The sequence below is a fragment of the Capricornis sumatraensis genome, chromosome 9 (assembly GCF_032405125.1).
Source record: "Capricornis sumatraensis isolate serow.1 chromosome 9, serow.2, whole genome shotgun sequence".
In the NCBI taxonomy this organism is placed as follows: Eukaryota; Metazoa; Chordata; class Mammalia; order Artiodactyla; family Bovidae; genus Capricornis; species Capricornis sumatraensis.
Window position 1 is genome coordinate 107,548,697 of NC_091077.1, and position 25,517 is coordinate 107,574,213.

The 25,517-nt window shown below is 44.2% G+C and overlaps 2 protein-coding genes and 1 pseudogene across 3 annotated transcripts in view; all 3 read right to left on the reverse strand.

The window, feature by feature from the left end:
* The window catches only part of PJA2 (praja ring finger ubiquitin ligase 2), a 79,048-nt gene extending 76,939 nt beyond the window's left edge, over positions 1 to 2,109 (reverse strand). The window contains exon 1 of one of the 2 annotated variants that reach the window (XM_068979709.1): positions 2,040 to 2,109. The gene's annotated coding sequence lies outside the window, so the exon portion shown is untranslated. The remainder of the gene's footprint in view (positions 1 to 2,039) is intronic. The other variant, XM_068979710.1, reaches the window with a different exon arrangement.
* LOC138086367 (basic salivary proline-rich protein 2-like) lies at positions 1,575 to 18,024 on the reverse strand. Its single transcript, XM_068981133.1, has 3 exons — positions 17,837 to 18,024; positions 2,040 to 2,585; positions 1,575 to 1,980 (listed from the first exon to the last, which is right to left on the reverse strand). The coding sequence occupies exons 1-3, from the start codon at positions 18,022 to 18,024 to the stop codon at positions 1,575 to 1,577; spliced, it is 1,140 nt and encodes a 379-aa protein (XP_068837234.1).
* LOC138086730 (U1 spliceosomal RNA) lies at positions 4,628 to 4,779 on the reverse strand (annotated as a pseudogene).
* Positions 18,025 to 25,517: the final 7,493 nt, after the last annotated feature.

A 25,517-nucleotide genomic window follows, 5' to 3' on the forward strand; every position in this document is an offset into this window, starting at 1 on the left:
AGAAATAAATGTTACTGAAAGTTTCTATCCAGCAGAGCTACCAAGATGGTATGCCATACATAGAGTTTTATGGAATAAAACTATAAAACTTTCCTTAAGCAAGATGTGAATTAAGAGACATGCTATACATACATATCTATCAGAAGGGAGAGATTCAGTATCACAAAGGTTAATTTGCTCCATATTAATCTAAAATTTCAATATAACCTCACTCAAAACACCTAAAGGATCTTTTATCTAATTTGCAAGTTGAGTCTAAAGTTCATCTGTAGAATGCATAAGATTAACTTCGAAAAGAGTACTAAGTAGGGAGAAACGGTTATCAAAATTTAAATGCATACTGTTTTTAATCTAGCAATTCAATTTCTAGGAATACATGCTCCAGAAATAATCACATAAAGAGGAAATTTACTGAACAGCTGACTCCTAGAATGAAGGCAGAACTAGAAGGGGAAGGGGGAGGTGCACTCTACCTCACAGCCTTCCCATGCTGTCGGAAGTTTTAAATTTAAGAAAATTTAAAGGATATTAGTAAAAACAAGTAACTGTAAAACGTGGATTCAAATAAAGCATTATTTGTGATTAGAAAAAGAAACTAACTTAAATGTCTATCAGTAAGGGAACGGTTAATAGAGCCCATTGAAATTATTTAAATATTATTTAGCTTTTAAAAAGTACCAAGGGGACTTATAATTTACAAGGGAAGATGGCCAAGATACATAATTTGGCGAAAAAAGCAAGTGCTATATCAACGTGTTTACTATATTCCCACCCAACTCTCCCAACTTCACATGTACGCACATGTGTTTAAAAGTGCACACTAGGAAGGCGTACGGCATTGTTCTAGACTCTGGGATGAGACGGGAGGACAAACAGCAATGTTCACATTGTAGTTTAATGGTTCATTTTCGGCATTGCTGAAATTTTACATCTAGTTTGCATGTCTGTAACTGAATTTTAAAAATTAAAATTACTTCATATAAAAATAATAAATTCCAGAAGACATGTGGGAAAAAAGTCCAAACGTTCGTTAAAAATCTTTTAGATGTTTATCTTCGTGTTTATTCACACACTCTGCAAATGATCTATAGTCTTCACCAAAAGGGGCTGCCAATGTAAAGAAATCTAACTTACCAAACAGGTCATGATAAAAAATAAGACTATATTAGGCCTTTAAAAAAACAACTTTCCCGGAAGCAGCCGACTCAACGCAGAGCCTATGCGTCTGTTAGAAAAAAAAGAGGAAAAAAAAAAGGCCTGGAGAGAGGTCTTCTCAACAGCTCTCCCTCGCAGTGAAGAAGGCTCCCGTCTCCTGCTGGCCTCGGTCCGAGCGGCGCTCAGCGCCTGGACGCGCAGAGCCACTGCCGAGCCGTCCCGCCGAGCCAGGCCGGGGCGGGGGCCGGCCCTGACCCCGCGCGCTGCCGGGGGCGCGGGGGGCGCGGGGCTGCGCGCCCGAGCCTCGGGGACGACTGCGGGGCAGGGGGCGACGGCCGCGGGCGGCTCTCGGGGGCGCGGAGCTGCCGCAGGCCCGCGGCGTCCGACGGCTCGGCTCTAACGGGGTGCCCGGCCGGGGGTCACCGGGGGGGGGGTCTCCACACGGGGCGACGGACCGCGGGCGCGCGGGGCTCTCCAGAGGGGCGCGCGGGAGGGGGCTCCCCGCGGGCCGGGTGAGCGGGCTGAGCGGGGGGCTCCCCACGGGGCGCCGGGGGCGGTGAGCGCGCCGGGGCAGACGCTCTCCTCAGCCGCGCTGACGGAGAAAGGCAGCGCTCGCGGGCCCAGCCGCCAAGGGCAGCGAGGGGCAGCGGCCTGCGGAGGCCCCGCGGCCGCCGCTGGAGGAGCGGGCCCAGGCGGCGAGGACGGCCTCTCCCAGCCAGGGACCCCACCCACCATGGCCGGCGCGGCGGGCCGCGGACGGGCCCCGCTCGAGGGCCGGGGCGGAGAGACGCCGGCGGCGGAGGCGGCAGCTTCCCGGCCGTGCCCCTCGCACGCCAGACGCCGGGACCAGCCTCATTTAAAGAAAATGAAAGCAATCCCCTCACCGAGCTGAGAAGCGGCTCCGGAGCGAGGACGGCGCCCGGTCCTCCACCCGCCGCCACCGCCTTCTTCTCCGCCTCCGACTCCTCCCCCGCCCAACGCGCAGCAGCCGGCGGCGGCGGAAACACCGGCGGCGGCGGCGCGCCCCGCCCCTTGCGCCGCGGCGCAGGCGAGGGCGGGGAGCACGCAAGCCCCCGCCCCCAAAGCGGACTCGACCAATAGGCTTAACAGGCCGCTGCGGGGGTAAGCCGCATGCCCAATCGGAACCTGAGAAGTGGGCGCGCGTCAGTAGTTGGGACGTGGCGGAGAAGGGGAAAACACTCGTCTCGTCTTTGCCCCCCGCTCCCCCGTCTCGGTAAGGGGGACCCTCGCCGATTGGCCCTAGAGCGGAAGGACAAACCCCACCCCCGCCCGGCCCCGCCCCCTTTCCCTGCAGCACTGCGACGTTTGAGGGGGCGGGGCGCCTGGCCGGGCCGGGCCCGCTAGGCCTCCAGTGGGTTGAGCGGGGAGACGAGGGCGGGCTCTCAGGGGAAGGGAGGCCGTGCCGAGATCTGGAGAAGGACTGGCGCAGTTAGGCTTTGAGAAATGAAGGCGCAGCACGCGAGAGGGAGGTATCAAAATCAGTCCTCGGTCAGTCCAGGCGCTCAGTCCTGTCCGACTCTGCGACCCCCTGGACTGCAGCACGCCAGGCCTCCCTGTCCATCACCAACCCCGTGAGCTTGCTAGTCGGTGATACCATCCAACCATCTCATCCTCTGTCGTCCCCTTCTCCCGCCTTCAATCTTTCCCAGCATAAGGGTCTTTTCCAATGAGTCGGTTGTTCGCATCAGGTAGCCAAAGTATTGGAGTTTCAGCTTCAGCATTAGTCCTTCCAATGAATATTCAGGACTGATGTCCTTTAGGATGTACTGGTTGGATCTCCTTGCTGTCCAACGGACTCTCAAGAGTCTTCTCCAACACCACAGTTTCCAAAATCAATCCTAATTTGACTGTTAGGATTTGACTGTTAATCTTGTTAGACCTAACTAACAAGATTAAGGTCTCCCGGCGTCATGGGTAGACCGAGAGAAGCTAGCAGAAGGAAGAAGGGCAGCTCTCCCTCCCTGCCCACCTTGGCCTTCTCCCCTCCCACCCCACAGTCCAGCAGGCAGTCGTCTGTACCCTCATTTCTGATTCTCTTGGGGTGGGGGCGGGTTATATGGGGATGCCTACGTTTCCTCTGTATAGCCATGGCCTGACCAGAGGCTTCCAGTTTGCACCTTGGGGCTGATGGGTTGTCAAGCTGGTAAGTATCAGCTCCCATCACTTGAAACCAAAATACAAACATGTCCTTTTTTCATGTTGAACCTGTCTGCTTCTGTGATTACAGTCCCTCTCTCCTCCCATCTTACCACAAGCCCCTTCACCCCCACCACACACGCACCCAGTGCCCAGGATGCATTTATCTTATCACCTGCACCAAGAGTCAAGAGCCCCACTTCCTGTGCTGTCCCTGGCAACTGCAAAACCTCCTGCCAGGAACCCAGCTGCCAGGGAACCCGGACTACTGTTGATGAAAACAAAAGTATCTCAAGTTTACTATAAAAGTTGGACTATGAGAATTGGCTGGGCAGTTTGTGGAATGAAACTCTCAGCCCACTGATGTAGTACATTTCTTACCAAGAAACCATTTCCTGCTTGATATTTCTCCGTTTCACAGGTGTTGCTCTTTCTCCATCCAAGTCTCTTCCTCTTTGAAGAACTGATACTTTAGTCACGTTTCCCTTGTTTCCTTTTAGGATGATGGACAGGGAGGCCTGGCGTGCTGCGATTCATGGGATCGCAAAGAGTGGGACATGACTGAGCAACTGAACTAACTAACTAACTATACTGATCCAATTGGACACACTAACCTGTTTGTTGGGGCAGGGTTTTCCAAGTTTTAATCTCTTCCATATCATATCTGTGTATACATTCACAGTAGTATTTATTTTCTTTAAATAAATGTGTTTTTCCTTCAATTTCTTTAAGAGGGAGGCTTCGTAAATTACTGTAAATTGAAAGCCTGTATCACCTCTCCCAAGTTGAAAGCAACTGAAGGAGAAGTGAACATAAAGCAAAGCTTTTAAATTCTGGGAATTAAAGAACATTTTTTCTACTAAAATCTCTAAGCCTAAAACCTACTGCCTGTGAAAAACGGAAGGTTACCAAGCACTAGAAACATAGTTTAAAAGCAAGCAGAGAAATGGTATTTTTATCATGATGTAATCAAAGGAGACAAAAATAGAACCAAAATAGGAATCGCTCTCACTATGTTGTCTTTTTTTTTAATCCTGCATGCATGTCCCAAGGCATCAGAATCGATCTATGTTACTCTTTGAAAAACACTCCATGTATTCTAGAATCAAAAGGCTATACTCTCACTGCATACTAGCTCCTGTGGAACTGCCATGGTGCCTCTGGGTTTGTCGTTTAGCTTGTTGATGTATTACAAAGAGCATATATTGAGGATTAAGGTCTAGTCGAAATTGACTTATCTGACATCTTGGACCCATTTGGTTACAATCTGTTTATGTTGTATCTTGGGCTATGTTATTCTTTTTTTTTTCCCCTGGGGGGAGAGTTCCCCACTACCACAAACCATGCAGCCGTGTTTCCCACATTTGGGGAGATCACAGAGGTCAGCACAGCCGGAGTGCAATGGACGAGCCCCACTTTGGAAAAACTACCTTCGGAATCATTGTATCTCCCCTGTTAGGTAAATATGGGCTATGCCATTTTTTTCAAAGGTTGTGCCATGTCCCTCTCCCCATGTTTCAATACCTAGCATGTAGTAAGTACTAAATACTTATGTATTGTATAATATAGATAGATAGATAGATAAATATAGGTATATCAGTTCAGTTCAGTCACTTAGTTGTGTCTGACTCTTGTGACCCCATGGACTGCAGCACGCCAGGCCTCCCTGTCCATCACTAACTCTTGGAGCTTATTCAAACTCATGTCCGTTGAGTCAGTGATGTCATCCAACCATCCCATCCTCTGTCGTCCCCTTCTCCTCCTGCCTTCAATCTTTCCCAGCATCAGGGTCTTTTCCAATGAGTCAGTTCTTCGAATCAGGTGGCCAAAGTATTGGAGTTTCAGCTTCAGCCTCAGTCCTTCCAGTGAATATTCAGGACTGATTTCCTTTAGGATGGACTGGTTGGATCTCCTTGCTGTCCAAGGGACTCTCAAGAGTCTTCTCCAACACCTCAGTTCAGATATGTATTAATGATTTATATGTATTATTGTTGATTTCGGAGAGGGGAAGCACTGCCTATGGCAATGAAATGAAGGCGCCACTTTTGATTTCTACAGGATAGAATGCAGTAGTTCTTGAGGTGTGATCCCCATACCAACAGAATCAGCATTAATGTTTTTAAAATGCAAATTCTCAGGTAGGTCCAACTTCAGACCTGACTTGGAAACTCTAGGTGTGGAGTCCAGCAATCTGTATTTTAGCCTTTGAGGTGATTCTGATGCATGTAAAGTCTGAGAACCACAGATGTAATAGGTGGAGGATTGGTCAGCAAGGGAGAGGACCTGAATTTGAATTATAACCTTAGAGTTACATCACAAAAATGGAGATGTAAGCACCTCTGAAAATTATTTTCTCCATAAAAGTGATGAGAAAGCTGGCAAAATTATCAGAGTCAACTTTTTCAGAACTCTGGAAATCAACCAAGGGCTTGCAGCAACCTAGGAAGCATTTATTCAAGAAAATAGCTTACTCTAATCCAATCTCCTCAACTCCAGCTCCACTGTTGCACTGAAAAATAATAGCTGACAATCGTGGTGAAAAGGAGCATAGTGGCAGATACCAGACAAGGTAGAATGAGGCTGTAGCTCCTTCAGAGCCTATTTCCAAGAGAAGAGTCATCATTTGACCGATCTGCTGGTTCCCCAGAAAATCTCACTTGCAAGGCTGGGAAAGCTTTTTCCCCAGAAGCGCTTGTCAAAAAAGAAGCAAACAAACACTGAGAGGGAATTGATTAACTCTGCCACACCTTAGGCAGTGGAAACAGTTTGGAGCAGCAAAATTGGTTAAACAGAAAGCTTAGAAGGAAAAGCTGGAGAATGTCTGTAGAAGCTTTTAAGCTCCAGCACATTCATAAGAATCCAGAAACCAACACGCATGCCAAGGATTATGCTAAGCAGTGCATAAACTTGGGCAAGACTTGAGAAGGCCCTGAATATTCACTCTTGAGAGTCCTTGGGACTGCAGGGAGATCAAACCAGTCAATCCTAAAGGAAATCAACCCTGAATACTCATTGGAAGGACTGATGCTGAAGCCGAAGCTCCAATACTTTGGTCACCTGAGGCGAGGAGCCGACTCATTGCAAAAGACCCTGATGCTGGGAAAGACTGAAGGCAGGAGGAGAAGCGGATGACAGAGTAGGAGATGGTTGGATGGCATCACCGACTCAATGGACATGAGTTTGTGCAAGCTCCGGGAGATGGTGAAGGACAGGGAAGCACGGTATGCCGCAGTCCATGGGGTCTCAAAGAGTGGGACATGACTGAGCAATTGAACAACAACAACGAAGGCTGATCTTGAGGCTTTGCATAAGTAAGAAATGAAGACTAATGGGAAACTGTCAACTGCCTGGCTTGGTGCTGAACCGTGACCCAAACACGTACACCAGACACTCAACAAACCCTGGGAGACATACTGATTCCAGGCATTTAAGGAAATCTCAGTCTGATCATTAGATAAGCACTAAGCTAACCAAACAGAAATTCAATGGCCAGACACCACTGTTGATAAAAAAGTCTCATTTATTTTTTATTGATAAAAAAAGCTCTGAGAACTATTCTGCCCATTTGAATTCAAGACACAGTAATACAAGTTGTTTTGAGGCAGAGGGATATGCATTAAATGACTTATCGTTGACAGTTTACATGGTCCATATCTAAGCATCATCATGGTCCCTTACAAGCCTAGAAGCAATGTTATCTTTTAAGGCGCTGTCCTACTGATGCCAGGAAAATGTTGCTTTTTGTGGCTGAGCAGGTACTTCTAATGGAGGAGGTTTGGTCATTGTGTCATGTGCAGTAGAGGGGAGAGAGGAAACCAAACGGTAAACAAAAAAATTTTTTATTTAAATGCTTCTTGTCTTGTCATAAAATATGAATTTTATTTCACAATTTCCCCCCTTTGATCATTCATCACTTGATAGAAAGCAGTGGGTGAGCAAATATTTTCTAGGGTAGTTGCTTTCCTTCCCTGGGTCTGTCATATCCCTTGATACCAAGTGCTAATATGTTGGTTCTGTTTTTATGGGGTTATTTATACTAGCAGAATGTTTGGCAAGGACTGACAGTCAATTCTAGGTTGTCCAGTAAGACTTTAACCAATTTTTCTCACATGCACATTGTGTATGCCTATTATTTTATCGAGAACTATTGGCATAATCTATATTTTCATTTGATTGAAAATATAAACATACTATCTTGGTATAAGCAAGTGACACATAGCATAAAAGAAACTATTACCTTGTAAGTTCCACAAAGTGTAACTAAAATTGCCTGTAGGATTAACAACATCATTAGCAAAAACTTAAGCCAAGATCCTCCTAAACCAAAGCATTTTCCTGGTGCTTCCTCTAAGGGAAGAGAATCGTTCCGAGCAGAGGTGTGACGCTTCACGTGGGTTGTAAGGCTAGTTACATTTGAAGACTCACCAGGTATAAAGACACAGCACTCAGTACATATTACAGCACAAATTCCCCATTCAGTTCCGTTCAGTCGCTCAGTTATGTCCGACTCTGTGACCCCACAGATGGCAGCACGCCAAATTCCTCCTTGGGAAGCAGCTAAAGTGCTGAGGGCTGTGAATTCCCGAGACTGCTTTTCCCATCATGGAGACTCCCAAACTGAGACCCTAATGGGTTGGTTACTGTCATTCAAAGCTTGCTGAGTGAATTCTGTTAAAGCCTCTACATGAGTAATATCTTCTGTTCTAAGTGAAGGAACAAACACTGTGATCAAATGATCATACTTTTGGAAAACTGACTGAGCTCAGTGTGCCTGTATTAAATGCAGATTGGCAGACTGGCCGGAGCTGTTTCCAAGGTTACTTGTAGGTGACCTTGAGCCCAAGGGAAACCAATTATATATCTTCCTAAACAACCTGGGGAGAGCCAATGTCATAAACTTGTTGAGAAAATCCACTGGGGCCTGTTAGGAGCTACCCAAAATATAACACCTCCTGAAAAGGAGTATTTATGGCCAGGTTGAGAATAGGCGTTATTAATTGGCTGGATCAGAAAGTCTCAGTTATACTGGTGATAACATTAGCTTGTGTGGTGCCAGAGTTTCTTTTCTTTAAAAATTTCCAAGAGCCATCCAGTTAGGGCCCTGGAGAGGAAAAATCCAACAAGGCAATCGAGGAGTAATGAACATAGGTATTTGGCCATAAACAGCAATTTTATTTATTTTTGAAACTTGCCTAAGATTGAGCACAAAGACAAGATACATTTGGTTCATAAGCACAAGTGTGAGCAACTGTCAAAGGTCAGCACACAGGCCTAGTTCCGCATCTTGAGTCATCTGTCTGTTTCAGATGCCGCCATCTGCTCATCCTGGTGCGGTTGCGCCTGTCTGAGTTGCAATCAGGTGTCAAAACCAGGAGTTGCCGTTCATCCAGGAGCAGCCTGGCATGGTTTCCAAGGCGGCTATAAAGAGGCTGTTACCTGATATCTTTTCCAGGATGCGTCATCTCCCAGTTGCTGGTCACGGTGAATCAGATCTTCATCCAAAGCTAGACAAACTTCAGAAACAAACTCAGAGTGTCTGTTCAGAAACTAAACTTCACAAGTAACTGTCTAGAAAGTGAGTCTTAGCCAGTGAATACAGACCTCCATGGATAAAACTAGAATTTAATATTCACTAAAACATCTGTTTTCTCTTTAAAATTACCCTTACTTCTACCAAATATGGCCAAATTAAGACTAATCTGTTTGTGAAATAAGTCTGTGGTAAATTGATCAATAGGCTTTTAAATTGGTTCTGTTGAAGCTTTTCATAAGCGATCAGATTGAACTAAAAAAAAAAACACACACACACACACAAAAAACCTTTCAGGGCCAGGAAAGTCACAACAGGGATGTGTTACAGTTTTCACCTGTGATATCTATAAATTTGGATGATAGATTCGAGTGAATCCTTCTCATCTGGAGGTCCTGAAATACCTTGAGATTCTGGCACCTGTTAGAAGTTGACCTTCCTTATACCTGAGAAAGGGCTTCCCAGGTGGCGCTACTGGTAAAGAACCTGCCTGCCAGTGCAGGGGATATAAGAGATATGGGTTCGATCCCTAGGTCAGGAAGATCCCCGGAGAAGGGCATGGCAACCCTCTCCAGTATCTTGCCTGGACAATCCCACAGACAGAGGAGCCTGGTGGGCTGCAGTCCACAGAGTCCCAAAGAGTTGGACATGGCTAAAAAGACTTAGCACACACATGCACATCTGAGAAAGCTTCTGGGAGCCTAAGAGTTTCCAAATTCTGGAGAGATCAGGTAGCGAGGAAAGACAGTTTCAATTCTATTTGTAGGGGTGTAGTTTAAAACCTTCCTTATATCTGGAAAACACAGGTAAAAAACAGTAATATTTCAGACAAAACCAAAGAATTATAACCATACTTACAGGTCCACTCAGTCCTATTTAACTAATTCCTGATCCTAATCTTCTGTTAATAGTTTTATGAAGCCATTGGATTTTCCATTCAGTTCAGTTCAGTTCAGTTCAGTCACTCAGTCGTGTCCAACTCTGTGCGACCCCGTGAATCGCAGCACACCAGGCCACCCTGTCCATCACCAACTTCCAGAGTTCACTCAGACTCACGTCCATCGAGTCAGTGATGCCATTCAGCCATCTCATCGTCTGTCGTCCCCTTCTCCTCCTGCCCCCAACCCCTCCCAGCATCAGAGTCTTTTCCAGTGAGTGAACTCTTCGCATGAGGTGGCCAAAGTACTGGAGTTTCAGCTTTAGTATCATTCCTTCCAAAGAAATCCCAGGGCTGGTCTCCTTCAGAATGGACTGGTTGGATCTCCTTATTAGAATTCTCTAATTTCTTATCCAGTTTGATAGTATGATCTGAGAGTTCTCAGAAGCCTGCACTTCTCACAAAGTCCTTTCCATGAGTCTTCTTGAAGATGAAGAATTTTGCAAAAGCATCAGAGTATAACAATAAATGGCAAAAGACCTTTGAAAGGTCAAGCTTGAAGATCTGATTACAGTGCAGTTGAAAGAAGTGTGGCCACCGGTGTGGCAGGTAGTGTGTGTGCGTGCTCAGCCACTGCGTGCCCCTCTCTGCGGCCCTGGGGACTGCAGCCCACCAGGCTCATTTGTCCACGGGGATTCTCACGCAGGAATCCTGCAGCAGGTTGCCATGGCTCTCTTCCGCAGACCTTCTGGACCCAGCGATAGAACCCGGGTCTCTTCTGTCTCCTGCACTGGCAGGCAGGTTACAATTTAAGATAATTACGAGAAATAGGACTAGCAACATTCTACCAGCATAACAGAATTTTAGGAGCTCTATATAATTTCTATGTTAATAATATTTTTATTTAAAGGGTTATACTTTCTCCAAATAGGAAGGCTAAAAAGGTTGAAATTTTTACCCAAATTTAATACAGTACTTGGTTCTTCACAACAGTCACAAGGTTTTTAGCTCTGGACACTCAGGTTACACAACAACCTTGTTGCATTGATTCAACCAGAACCTTCATACTTTCTCAGTAAGGAACAGGGTCCATTTTTTTCAAGAGGCCTTGCATTCCAACTCCACAGCTGAGAAGCTCCTGTTGCAGGACAGAATGAACCAAGCTGAGGTCAGGCTGCAATCAACCCGCTTTCCACCCTGGTGCTCACAGGGCTCTGGCCCAGTTCTCTCCCAATCCTGCTTCTATCATGGTCTGTTCAAAGTCTGCTTTTGCCAACAGTGAACTCCAGGGTATTCTACTCAACAAGATTATGATTTAGAATTAAAGAAGTGACAATGAATTTCTCAGAATGAAAGGAGTTCATCAATACTAAACCTGCCCTAAAAGATATAGAGAGTCTTCTCTAAGTGGAAAAGAAATGGCTACGACAAGAAGTAAGAATCTACAGGAAATAAAAAATCCCACAAGTAAAGTAAATGTATACCAAAGGCTATGAATCAACCACTTAAATAAATTAGCACAAAGATTAAAAGACCAAAAAGTAAGATCAGCACTAACTACCGGAAACAGAGGAGGGACGAGCATGAAGATGCAGAGAATGACATCAAGAAGCACACAGTGCAGGGGAGAGGAGCAAAAGTACAGGTGCAGTAATGCTTCCAATTCTTTTCGACCCTGAATGACTGCCAGTTTAAAACAAGCAGATATTGTTCTAGGTCGATATATTTGAATCCTTTGGTAACCACAAAACAAAACCGTATAATAGATACACAAAAACCATAGGAAAAGGACCAAGCACACCACTAAAGAAAAACATCAACCCACAAGGAAAGAAGCGAAAAGAAATGAGAAGGAACTATGAACATAACCAGGAAACAAGTGAAAAAATGGCGTATTTACCAATCGATGGTCACTGAGCATTTCCGGTGCTTGTTTGGCTGTGCCAAGTCTTGGTCACAGTCTGTGGGCTCTCTTTCTCTGATGTGGCATTGGCCAGGCGCTCTCCCGGTAGCTGGCATCTCAGTTCCCCAACCAGCCATCAAACCCATGTCGCCTGCATTGGAAGGTGGATTCTTTTTTGTTTTTCAATTCAAATTTAATTTTATTTATTTTAAATATGAAACAAAGATGAATATTTTTAATGATAGAGGCTACAGTTCACAAAGAAGATAGCATGAACCATTAGACACCTTAAAAGAAGCAAAGATACACAAAGCAAAAATCAGAAGACATACAAGGGAAAAGTAAAAATATATTATCATAGTGAGACATATCAACAATTTTCTGAGAATACTTTATCAAATGCAGAAAAAATGAGCATAGGAGCACCTTGAATGATGTTATTAATAATATATAATATATTTATATTTAATTAATTTATATTAATCATATTCTATACAAATATATGTAAAATTTTGTATATGTTATTATCCATAGGACATTTAGAAAAACTGGCAAAAGGATAAACATTCTAAATTTCAAAAAGTTATTTTGTGTGAGTTATTCAGTCATACATTCAGTTCATTCAGTCGCTCAGTCATGTCTGACTCTGCGACCCCATGAATCGCAGCATGCCAGGCCTCGCTGTCCATCACCAACTCCCGGAGTTCACTCAGACTCACATCCATCGAGTCCATGATGCCATCCAGCCATCTCATCCTCTGTCGTCCCCTTCTCCTCCTGCCCCCAATCCCTCCCAGCATCAGAGTCCTTTCCAAAGAGTCAACTCTTTGCATGAGGTGGCCAAAGTACTGGAGTTTCAGCTTTAGCATCATTCCTTCCAAAGATCTCCTTCTGAATGGACTGGTTGGATCTCCTTGCAGTCCAAGGGACTCTCAAGAGTCTTCTCCAACACCACAGTTCAAAAGCATCAATTCTTTGGCGCTCAGCCATCTTCACAGTCCAACTCTCACATCCATACATGACCACAGGAAAAACCATAGCCTTGACTAGACAGACTTTAGTCGGCAAAGTAATGTCTCTGCTTTCAATATGCTATCTAGGTTGGTCATAACTTTTCTTCCAAGGAGTAAGCATCTTTTAATTTCATGGCTGCAATCACCATCTGCAGTGATTTGGGAGCCCCCAAAAATAAAGTCTGACACTGTTTCCACTGTTTCCCAATCTATTTCCCATGAAATGATGGGACCGGATGCCATGATCTTCGTTTTCTGAATGTTGAGCTTTAAGCCAGCTTTTTCACTCTCCTCTTTCACTTTCATCAAGAGGCTCTTTAGTTCTTCTTTGCTTTCTGCCATAATGGTGGTGTCATCTGCATATCTGAGGTTATTGATATTTCTCCCAGCAATCTTGATTCCAGCTTGTGTTTCTTCCAGTCCAGCATTTCTCATGATGTACTCTGCATATAAGTTAAATAAGCAGGGTGACGATATACAGCCTTGACGTACTCCTTTTCCTATTTGGAGACAGTCTGTTGTTCCATGTCCAGTTCTAACTGTTGCTTCCTGGCCTGCATACAGATTTCTCAAGAGGCAGGTCAGGTGGTCTGGTATTCCCATCTCTTTCAGAATTTTCCACAGTTTATTGTGATCCACACAGTCAAAGGCTTTGGCATAGTCAATAAAACAGAAATAGATGTTTTTCTGGAACTTTCTTGCTTTTTCAATGATCCAACAGCTGTTGGCATTTTGATCTCTAGTTCCTCTGCCTTTTCTAAGTCCAGGTCGAAAATCTGGAAGTTCACGGTTCATGTATTGTTGAAGCCTGGCTTGGAGAATTTTGAGCATTACTTCACTAGCGTGTGAGATGAGTGCAATTGTGCGGTAGTTTGAACATTCTTTAAATTGCCTTTCTTTGGGATTAGAATGAAAACAGATCTTTCCCAGTCCTGTGGCCACTACTGAGTTTTCCAGATTTGCTGGTATATTGCGTCCAGCACTTTCACAGCATCATCTTTCAGGATTTGAAATAGCTCCACTGGAATTCCATCACCTCCACTAGCTTTGTTCATCATGATGCTTTCTAAGGCCCACTTGACTTCACATTCCAGGATGTCTGGCTCTAGATGAGTGATCACACCATCGTGATTATCTGGGTTGTGGAGATCTTTTTTGAAGATCAGCTTGAACTCCCTAATGTTCAAGCTGGTTTTAGAAAAGGCAGAGTAACCAGAGATCAAATTGCCAACATCCACTGGATCAGGGAAAAAGCAAAAGAGTTTCAGAAAAACATCTATATCTGCTCTATAGACTATGCCAAAGCCTTTGACTGTCTGGATGACAATAAACTGTGGAAAATTCTGAAAGAGATGGGAATACCAGACCACCTAACCTGCCTCTTGAGAAATCTGTATGCAGGTCAGGAAGCAACAGTTAGAACTGGACATGGAACAACAGACTGGTTCCAAACAGGAAAAGGAGTACGTCAAGGCTGTATATTGTCACCCTGCTTGTTTAACTTATATGCAGAGTACATCATGAGAAACGCTGGACTGGAAGAAACACAAGCTGGAATCAAGATTGCTGGGAGAAATATCAATAACCTCACACATACAGATGACACCACCCTTATGGCAGAAATTGAAGAGGAGCTAAAGAGCCTCTTGATGAAAGTGAAAGAGGAGAGTGAAAAAGCTGGCTTAAAGCTCAACATTCAGAAAACGAAGATCATGGCATCCGGTCCCATCACTTCATGGGAAATAGATGGGGAAACAGCGGAAACAGTGTCAGACTTTATTTTTGGGGGCTCCCAAATCACTGCAGATGGTGATTGCAGCCATGAAATTAAAAGACGCTTACTCCTTGGAAGAAAAGTTATGACCAACCTAGATAGCATATACAAAAGCGGAGACATTACTTTGCCGACTAAAGTCTGTCTAGTCAAGGCTATGGTTTTTCCTGTGGTCATGTATGGATGTGAGTGTTGGACTGTAAAGAAGGCTGAGCGCCGAAGAATTGGTGCTTTTGAACTGTGGTGTTGGAGAAGACTCTTGAGAGTCCCTTGGACTGCAAGGAGATCCAACCAGTCCATTCTGAAGGCGATCAGCCCTGGGATTTCTTTGGAAGGAATGATGCTAAAGTTGAAGCTCCAGTACTTTGGCCACCTCATGCGAAGAGTTGACTCATTGGAAAAGACTCTGATGCTGGGAGGGATTGGGGGCAGGAGGAGAAGGGGACGACCGAGGATGAGATGGCTGGATGGCATCATGGACTCGATGGACCTGAGTCTGGGTGAACTCCGGGAGGTGGTGATGGACAGGGAGGCCTGGCGTGCTGCAGTTCATGGGGTAGCAAAGAGTCGGATACGACTGAGCGACTGAACTGAACTGAACTGAAGATCTTTTTTGTATTGTTCTTCTGTGTATTCTTGCCACCTCTTCTTAGTGTCTTCTGCTTCTGTTAGGTCCATACCATTTCTGTCCTTTATTGTGCCCCTCGTTGCATGGAATGTTCCCTTGGTATCTCTAATATTCTTGAAGACGTCTCTCGTCTTTCCCATTCTATTGTTTTCTCTATGTCTTTGCACTGATCACTGAGGAAGGCTTTCTTATCTCTCCTTGATATTCTTTGGAACTCTGCATTAAAATGGGTATATCTTCCTTACATCAGTATATCATGCCATTCCCTTCTGGCCTGTAGACTTTCTGTTGAGAAATCAGCTGGTGTCCTGATGGGAGTTCCCTTGTATGTTATTTGTCCTTTTCCCCTTGTTACTTTTGATATTCTATCTCTGTCTTTAATTTTTGTCAGTTTGATTACTCTGTGCTTTGATGTGTTCCTTCTTTGGTTTATCCTGCCTGGCACGCTATGTGCTTCTGGGATTTGGTTGATTTTTTCCTTTCCCATGTTAGGGAATTTTTCAGCTATTATCTCTTCAAATATTTTCTCAGGGCCTTTCTCTCTCTCTTCTCCTTCTGCTACCCCTATAGCAAGAATGCTGGTGTGTTTAACGTTGTCCCAGAGGCCTCTTAGGCTGTCCTCATTTATTTTCATCCTCTTTTCTTATTCTGTTTTGTGGCATTGGTTTCCAGCATTGCGTCCAACAGGTCATTTCCCCGTGCTCCTGCCTCGGCTTTTGTGCTGTGGGTCCCTTGCAGTGTATTATTCATCTCTGTTTAGAAGTTCTTTAGTTCTCTCAGGTCTTTGGTGAACATTTCTCATATCTTCTCAATCCATGCCTCCATTCTTTTTCCAAGATCCTGAATCACATTCACTATCATTATTGTGAATTCTTTTTCTGGACGGTTGCCTAGCTTCCCTTTATTTAGTTGTTTCTGGGGTTTTATCTTGTTCCTTCATCTGCGATGTAACTACCTGCTTTTTATCATAATGAAATGTAATGTGGTTTTGTTTCAGTCACTGCAGGATTGTGGTTCTCTCTGCTTCTTCTGTCTGCCCTCTGATGGAGGAGGCTAAGAGGCTTGTGTAAGCATCCTGATGGGGGGACTGATGGTGGTGGGAAAAGCTGGTTCTTACTCTGGTAGGCAGGTCTTTGCTCAGAAAAGCTTTAATCCAATTATCTGTTGATGGGTGGCGTTGACATCAGTTCAGTTCAGTTCAGTAGCTTAGTCGTGTCCGACTCTTTGCAACCCCATGAATCGCAGCACGCCAGGCTTCCCTGTCCATCACGAACTCCTGGAGTTCACTCAGATTCACGTCCATCGAGTCCGTGATGCCATCCAGCCATCTCATCCTCGGTCGTCCCCTTCTTCTTCTGCCCCCAGTCCCTCCCAGCATCAGAGTCTTTTCCAATGAGTCAACTCTTCGCATGAGGTAGCCCAAGTACTGGAGTTTCAGCTTCAGCATCATTCCTTCCAAAGAAATCCCAGGGCTGTTCTCCTTCAGAATGGACTGGTTGGATCTCCTTGCAGTCCAAGGGACTCTCAAGACTCTTCTCCAACACCACAGTTCAAAAGCATCAATTCAGTGCTCAGCCTTCTTTACAGTCCAACTCTCACATCCATACATGACCACAGGAAAAACCATAGCCTTGACTAGACAGACCTTAGTCGGCAAAGTAATGTCTCTGCTTTTGAATATACTATCTAGGTTGGTCATAACTTTTCTTCCAAGGAGTAAGCGTCTTTTAATTTCATGGCTGCAGTCACCATCTGCAGTGATTTGGGAGCCCCCCAAAAAATAAAGTCTGACACTGTTTCCACTGTTTCCCCCTCTATTTCCCATGAAGTGATGGGACCAGATGCCATGATCTTCGTTTTCTGAATGTTGAGCCTTAAGCCAACCTTTTCGCTCTCCTCTTTCACATTCGCAGGTGGTAGTTTTTGGCCTGAGGCAGCCTAGCCCTTGGGTCTATAGGGTCTATGGTCCCTTACTTCAGAGGGGACCTGCCCAGACAGCTGCTGATAGACCCCTGTCCCTGTGGTGAGCCCCTGGTTACCCACGCCTCCACAGCAGACCCTCCAACACTAGCAGGGAGGTTTGGTTCAGTTTCCTGTGGAGCCATTGCTCCTTTCCTCTGGGTCTGGGTGCAGGCAAGGTTTTGTTTGTACCATCCAAGACTGGAGTTTCTGTTTCCCCCAGTCCTATGGGAAGTCTTGTAAACAAATCCCGCTGACCTTTGTGGTCAGATTTCGTGGGGATTTCCAGTCCCTTCTTGGGTCCCCAGGCTGGGAAGCCTGACATGAGGTTCCAAACCTTCACAACAGTTCAGTTCAGTTCAGTTGCTCAGTCATGTCTAACTCTGCGACCCCATGGACCGCGGCACACCAGGCCTCCCTGTCCATCACCACCTCCTGGAGTTTACTCAAACTCATGTTCATTGAGTCGGTGATGCTGTCCAACCATCTCATCCTCTGTCGTCCCCTCTCCTCCTGCCTTCAATCCTTCCCAGCATTAGGGTTTTTTCAAATGAGTCAGCTTTTCACATCAGGTGGCCAAAGCATTGGAGTTTCAGCTTCAACATCAGTTTTTCCAATGAATATTCAGACTGATCTCCTTTAGGATGGAGTGGTTGAATCTCCTTGCAGTCCAAGGGACTCTCAAGAATCTTCTCCAACACCACACTTCAAAAGTATTAATTCTTCGGCACTCAGCTTTCTCTATAGTACAACTCTCACATCCATACGTGACCCCTGGAAAAACCACAGCCTTGGGAGAACTTTTTCATATTGTTGTCCTCCCCTTTGTGGGTCACCCACCTGGCAGCTGTGGGATTTGATTTTATCACAATTGTGCCCGTCCTGCCATCTTGCTCATCTTGCTGTAGCTTCTTCTTTGTCTTTGGAAGCGAGGTATCTTTTTTTGGCAGGTTCTGGCATCCTCCTGTAGATGGTTGTTCAACAGCTATGTATGATTTTGGTGCTCTCACAGTAGCAGATGAGCGCATGGCCACCTACTTCGCCCTCTTGAACCAGAAGCCTGGATTGTGGGTTCTTAATCATGGACTACAGAGAAGTCCCCAATAATCACTTTAAATGTCAAATGAGTAAATGCTCCAAACAAAGGATGTGTGGTGACTGACCGAGTAAAAAAGAAAAGAAAAAAAAACCTCACCTCTATGTTGCTTTTAAGATATTCAATTCTGAGCTAAAATCATACAGAGACTGAAAATGAGGAGATGGAAAAACATATTTCATGCAAACATATGCCAAGCAAGTGGGTGTAGCAATACTCATATAACACAAAATAGAATCAAAAACAAACTCTATTTAAAAAAAAGACAAAGAAGGGTATTATATCATGGTAAATAGATCAGTATAAGAAGAGAATTTTTTATTTATTAACACATATGTAACAGATACAGGAGCAATTAAATACATAAAGCAAATATTAATGGACATACAGGGGAAAATCACCAATAATATGATAATACTACTACTAGAGGTGTGCTTAATCATGTCTGACTCTCTATGACCCCATGGACTGTAGCCCACCAGGCTCCTCTGTCCATGAGACTCTCCAGGCAAGAATACTGGAGTGGCTTCCCATTTCTTTCTCCCAGGAATCTTCCTGACCCAGGGATTGAACCCACATCTCGTCTGTCTCCTGCCCTGGCAGGCGGCTTCCTGGCCACTGCTGCCACCTGGGAAGCCTGCTATGAGAGCAGTAGGCGCTTCAACACCCCACTCACGTCAAAGGACAAGTCATTCAGATGTAGAATCATGAAGGCAACAGTGGGCTTAATCACTACAAAAGATCAGTTGGACTTGATATCTACAGGACACTCCATCCCCACACAGCAGAATACACTTTTTTTTTTCAAGTATGAGGGAAATGTTCTCAGAGGTAGATCACATACTAGGGCACAAAACAAGTCTCAGGGAGTGAAGAGGCTAAAAATCATATCAGGCATGTTCTCTGACCACAACATTATGAAACTAGAATTCAAGGACTGGGAGAAAAATGGGGAAAACACAAACGTGGAGATTAAACAGCAGGCTGCTGCTGCTGCTGCTAAGTCGCTTCAGTCGTGTCCGACTCTGTGCGACCCCATAGACAGCAGCCCACCAGGCTCCCCCGTCCCTGGGATTCTCCAGGCAAGAACACTGGAGTGGGTTGCCATTTCCTCTCCAATGCATGAAAGTGAAAAGTGAAAGTGAAGTCACTCAGTCGTATCTGACTCTTAGCGACCCCATGGACTGCAGCCCACCAGGCTCCTCCGTCCATGGGATTTTCCAGGCAAGAGTACTGGAGTGGGGTGCCATTACCTTCTCCAAAACAGCAGGTTACTAAGAAAAAAATGAGTCAATGAAGAAACTAATGAGGAAATCAATATACCTTGAGAAAAATGAAAATGAAATTGTAGCATTCATTCCAAAGCTTAAGGGATATAGCAAAATTAGTTTTAAGAGGGAAATTTATAGTGATACAAGTGCACCTCAAGATATAAGGAAAGTCTCAAGTTAACCTATCATCTGAAAGATTTAGGAAAAGAACAAACAAGGCTCAAAATCAGTTGTAGAAAGGAAAAAATAAAAATCAGAGAAATAAATAAAACAGATTCCAAGAGCAATAGAAATACCAATGAAAACAACTGCTGTTTTTTTGAATCGATTATCAAAATGATAAACCTTTATCCAAGCTCATCAAGAAGAAAAGAGGGCCTAAACAGAAGAGAAATAACCAATATCACAGAGATACAAAAATAATAATATGAGAATACTATGAACAGTTATATGCTAACGATTGGACAAAATAGAAGACATACATTTCTAGAAACATACAATATTCCAAGACTGAATCAGGAAGAAATAGACAATCTGAATAAAACAATCACTGGTAGTAAAATTGAATTTGTGATTTAAAAAACTCCAAGCAAACACAGGTCCGAGACTGAACATCTTCACAGAGGCATTGTACCAAACACATAGATAAGAGCTAATACTATCTTTCTCAAATGATTCCAAAAACTTGAAAAGGATGACACACTTCCGATTCATACTATGAGGCCACAGTTACTGTGATACTGTAAAGAAAGCCATCACAGAAAATTATAGGCTAATATCCCTGATGAATATACATGCAGAAATCCTCAACAAAGTTCTATTGAACTGAATTCAACAAATAAAGAAGATCATACACTGTGATCAAGTGAGGCTTGTTCCAGGGAAGCATGGATGCTTCATTATCTGCAAATCAATCAGTGTGATACACCACATTAACACACTGAAGAAGAAAAACTATATGATTATCTCAATAAGTGGAAAAATTTTTTTGACAAAATTCAATGTCCATTCATGATAAAAATGCATCAAAGTCGGTATAGAGGGAACATAACTGAACACAATAAAAGGCATATATGAAAAACCCATAGCTCAGCTCAGTTCAGCCACTCAACTGTATCCAATTCTTTGCGACCCCATGGACTGCAGCATGTCAAGCCTCCCTGTTTATGACCAACTCCCAGAGTTTACTCAAACTCATGTCCATTGTGTTGGTGATGCCATCCAACCATCTCATCCTCTGTCGTCCCCTTCTCCTGCCACCTTCAATCTTTCCCAGCATCAGGGTCTTTTACAATGAGTCAGTTCTTCTCATCAGGTGGCAAATGTATTGGAGTTTCAGCTTCAACATCAGTCCTTCCAATGAACACCCAGGACTGATTTCCTTTAGGATGGACTGGTTGGATCTCCTTGCAGTCCAAGGGACTCTCAACAGTCTTCTCCAACACCACACTTCAAAAGCATCAATTCTTTGGCACTCAGCATTCTTTATAGTCCAACTTTCACATCCATACATTTCCACTGGAAAAACCATAGCCTTGACTGCATGGACCTTTGTTGGCAAAGTAATGTCTCTGCTTTTGAATATGCTGTCTAGGTTGGTCATAACTTTTCTTCCAAGGAGCAAATGTCTTTTAATTTCATGGCTGCAATCACCATCTGCAGTGATTTTGAAGGCCCCCCTCAAATAAAATCTGTCACTGTTTCCACTGTTTCCCCATCTATTTGCATGAAGTGATGGGACCAGATGCCATGATCTTAGTTTTCTGGATGTTGAGCTTCAAGCCAGCTTTTTTCACTCTCCTCTTTCACTTTCATCAAGAGGCTCTTTAGTTCCTCTTCGCTTTCTGCCATAAGGGTGGTATCATCTGCATATATGAGGTTATTGATATTTCTCCCGGCAATCTTGATTCCAGCTTGTGCTTCCTCCAGCCCAGTGTTTCTCATGATGTTAACTCTGCATAGAAGTTAAATAAGCAGGGTGACAATATACAGCCTTGACATACTCCTTTTCCTATTCGGAGACAGTCTATTGTTCCATGTCCAGTTCTAACTGCTGCTTCCTGATCTGTATACAGATTTCTCAAGAGGCAGGTCAGGTGGTCTGGTATTCCCATCTCTTTCAGAATTTTCCACAGTTGATTGTGATCCCCACAGTCAAAGGCTTTGGCATAGTCTATAAAGCAGAAATAGATGTTTTTCTGGAACTCTCTTGCTTTTCCCATGATCCAGTGGATGTTGACAATTTAATCTCTGGTTCCTCTGCCTTTTCTAAAACCAGCTTAAACATCTGGAAGTTCTCAGTTCACATATTGCTGAAGCCTGGCTTGGAGAGTTTTGAGCATTACTTTACTAGCATGTGAGATGAGTGCAATTGTGTGGTAGTGTGAGCATTCTTTGGCATTGCCTTTCTTTGGGATTGGAATGAAAACTGACCTTTTGCAATCCTGTGGCCACTGCTGAGTTTTCCAAATTTGCTGGCATATTGAGAGCAGCACTTTCACAGCGTTGTCTTTTAGGATTTGAAATAGCTCACCTGGAATTCCATCACCTCCACTAGCTTTGTTCATAGTGATGCTTCCTAAGGTCCACTTGACTTCGCATTCCAGGATGTCTTGCTCTAGGTGAGTGATCATACCATCAGGATTATCTGGGTTGTGAAGATCTTTTTTATATGGTTCTTACAGCTAACATCATAATGGTGGGAACTGAGAGCGCTTTCCCCCTTAAAATCAGACAGAAGAGAAGAATGACCTCTCTTGTCACATCTATTTAACATAGTATAGTAAGTTCACTATATACGAATGAGTTCCATTCTAATCATGTGTTTTTAAGTCCTATTCATCCATTAGTTAAACAAAATCAGCCTTGGTATCCACGTACCAGGATTGGCTATATAGTCCTATAATGCAATAGGTTAATAATACTTTTCATGCAAACAATATTGATACATAAAAAACAAACACAGAAAAATAAAGGTCCCTAATCTTATAGCCTAATACTTTGAAAAATACAGGACAATAGAACAACAGCTGGCATACAGGGGCTGGCATCGAGGGAACAGGAACGAAGAGTCACTGACTGCAAGAGGGAGAGGACGTGGGAGATGGTGGGGCTGAAGCGTCGTCGGCAATAGGAGGTGGAGGGCAGGGTGCAGTCTCACTCGTGACTGACGCTGATAGCACAGGCTCTTATTCCTTGCTGGATTCAACTCTATCTACCGTCTTGAAAACAAGGATGTGGTGTATATGGGTAGTAGCTCTCTTTTCCTCGTCATAGACGACGAGGTGGCTCTGGCCGGCATTCTGCATGGCTGCTGCCGCCTTTGTGTACCATCCTATGATCGGATCCTGTGCCTCAAAAGCAAAGAGCGCTTCCTCAAATAGACTCCCCTTGCCGTTTCTTGTGTCATGAATCTCCACTTACTTTCTTTTCCCTCTCGTCTCTCTTCATCCTTTCTCTGGAACTCCAGTTCCAGAAGGGTCTTCATTAGTAAACTCCTTGTGTGGAGCAGCAAGCAGTTCAGTGAATTCATCCTCTTGCATATCCAGCTCCAGCTTCTCCCTGAGTGTCCCTGAGTTGCTGAACAACTTTCTGGACTCCTCATCTACCTTTTCAAATCCATGAAAATTGTGAACAAACTGTGAGCAAAGGTTCTCTCAATCATGGTGACAGCCAACCATAACCTCACACAAAGCAAATTCAACGTTTTTTCTTTTTCTTTTTTTTTTATGGCCTTGAATATGTTGTAATCCTTTCAAAGTTGTTGCAGGGTTGTTTCTGATTCATCACTCACCTTTACTGCCAGAAAAAAAGTGTGACATGAATGATAGGTCTTGAAAGTTGCTGTAGCTCCCCGTTCCAAAGGCTGGATGAGCAACACAGTATTTGGGGGTGGATGCACTACTCTGATGTTGGATGAAGGTCACCCATGGATTTACCAAGAGCATTTACCCTCTGAGGGTTTACCAGAGGGTCGTCAAGCAGCAAAATATTGAATGTCCTTCTCTAAGCAACATTTCTCTTCCTCTGGAACAAAGTGGTGGGAAAACCAGTCTTGGAAAACGATCTGTGTAACCCAGGCTTTGGGGCTACTCTTCCACATAACAGGAAGAAAGCCCTCGGCTATGTTTCTAAGGGCCCTTGGGTTCTCTTAATGATAAACTAAGGTAGGCTTCAGCTTCATATTGCCAGAAGCATTGCCACCAAACAGTAGGGCTAACCTATTCTTTGCTGCTTTATAGCCTGGCATCAACTTTTCCTCGTTACTGATGTAACTTTGGTCTGGCGTTCTCTTCCAGTATGGTCCTGTCTCATCCACATTAAAAACCTGCTTGCATTAATATGTGCCTTTATGAGTAATTTCTCGAAGTGTTTCAAGAAATTCCTGGGCAGCTGCCATATCAACACTCACCACCTCACCGCTTTCCTTTATGTTGCAAACGCTGGCTCCAGCCTTGAACTGATGAAACCAGCCGTGGCGAGCATTAAAATAAAACCTCTGAGTCTTTGCTGTGTTTCTTCTTCAAATCTTTGTAAAGCTTTCAGCTTTCTCTTGAGTCCGCATTAACCTGAGTGGAACTTGATCCTATGCTGGTCCTGCATCCACACACTGAGAAGTTTCTCCATCTCCTCCATCACTTCCCATGCGTCTTTGATACTATTGTAAACATCATCAGCACGAGTTGTTACATCTTGTCTTTTTTTTGTTAGAATCATGCCGATGGTTGAATGACTCCTGTTATGAATGAGTGACCTCTACATCTTTTTGCCTTGCTCCACTCTAAATTATGTTCATTTTTGTCTCCATTGCTATTGCTTGGCACCTCTTAGAGTACATCTGTATCACTGCTGCGTTTACACTTGCCTCTAGACATCCTGGGATGGAAATAAAGATACCGTACTACCATACTCTCTATAGAACAGTCAGTAAGTTCACTCACTCAGTCGTGTCCGACTCCTTGCAACCCCGTGAATCGCAGCACGCCAGGCGTCCCTGTCCATCACCAACTCCCAGAGTTCACTCAAACTCATGTTCATCGAGTTGGTGATGCCATCCAGCCATCTCATCCTCTGTCGTCCCCTTCTCTTCCTGCCCCCAATCCCTCCCAGCATCAGGGTCTTTTCCAATGAGTCAACTCTTTGCATGAGGTGGCCAGGTATTGGAGTTTCAGCTTCAGCATCAGTCCTTCCAATGAATACCCAGGACTGATCGCCTTTAAAATGGACTGGTGGGATCTCCTTGCAGTCCAAGAAACTCTCAAGAGTCTTCTCCAACACCATGGTTCAAAAGCATCAATTCTTTGGTGCTCACCTTTCTTCACAGTCCAACTCTCACATCCATACGTGACCACTGGAAAAACCATAGCCTTGACTAGATGGACCTTTGTTAGCAAAGTAATGTCTGCTTTTTAATATGCTAACTAGGTTGGTCATAACTTTCCTTCCAAGGAGTAAGCATTTTTTAATTTCATGGCTGAAATCACCATCTGCAGTGATTTTGGAGCCCCCCCAAAAATAAAGTCTGACACTGTTTCCACTGTTTCCCCATCTATTTCCCATGAAGTGATGGGACTGGATGCCATGACCTTAGTTTTCTGAATGTTGAGCTTTAAGCCAACTTTTTCACTCTCCTCTTTCACTTTCATCAAGAGGCTTTTTAGCTCCTTTTCACTTTCTGCAATAAGGATGGTGTCATCTGCATATCTGAGGTTGTTAATATTTCTCCTGGCAATCTTGATTCCAGCTTGTGCTTCTCCTAGCCCAGTGTTTCTCATGATGTACTCTGGATAAAAGTTAAATAAGCAGGGTGACAATATACAGCTTTGACATACCCCTTTTCCTATTTGGAACCAGTCTGTTGTTCCATGTCCAGTTCTAACTGTTGCTTCCTGGCCTGCATACAGATTTCTCAAGAGGCAGGTCAGGTGGTCTGGTATTCCCATCTCTTTCAGAATTTTCCACACTTGATTGTGATCCACACAGTCAAGGCTTTGGCATAGTCAATAAAGCAGAAATAGATGTTTTTCTGGAACTCTCTTGCTTTTTCCATGATCCAGTGGATGTTGGCAATTTGATCTCTGGTTCCTCTGCCTTTTCTAAAACCAGCTTGAACATCTGAAAGTTCACGGTTCACATACTGCTGAAGTCTGGCTTG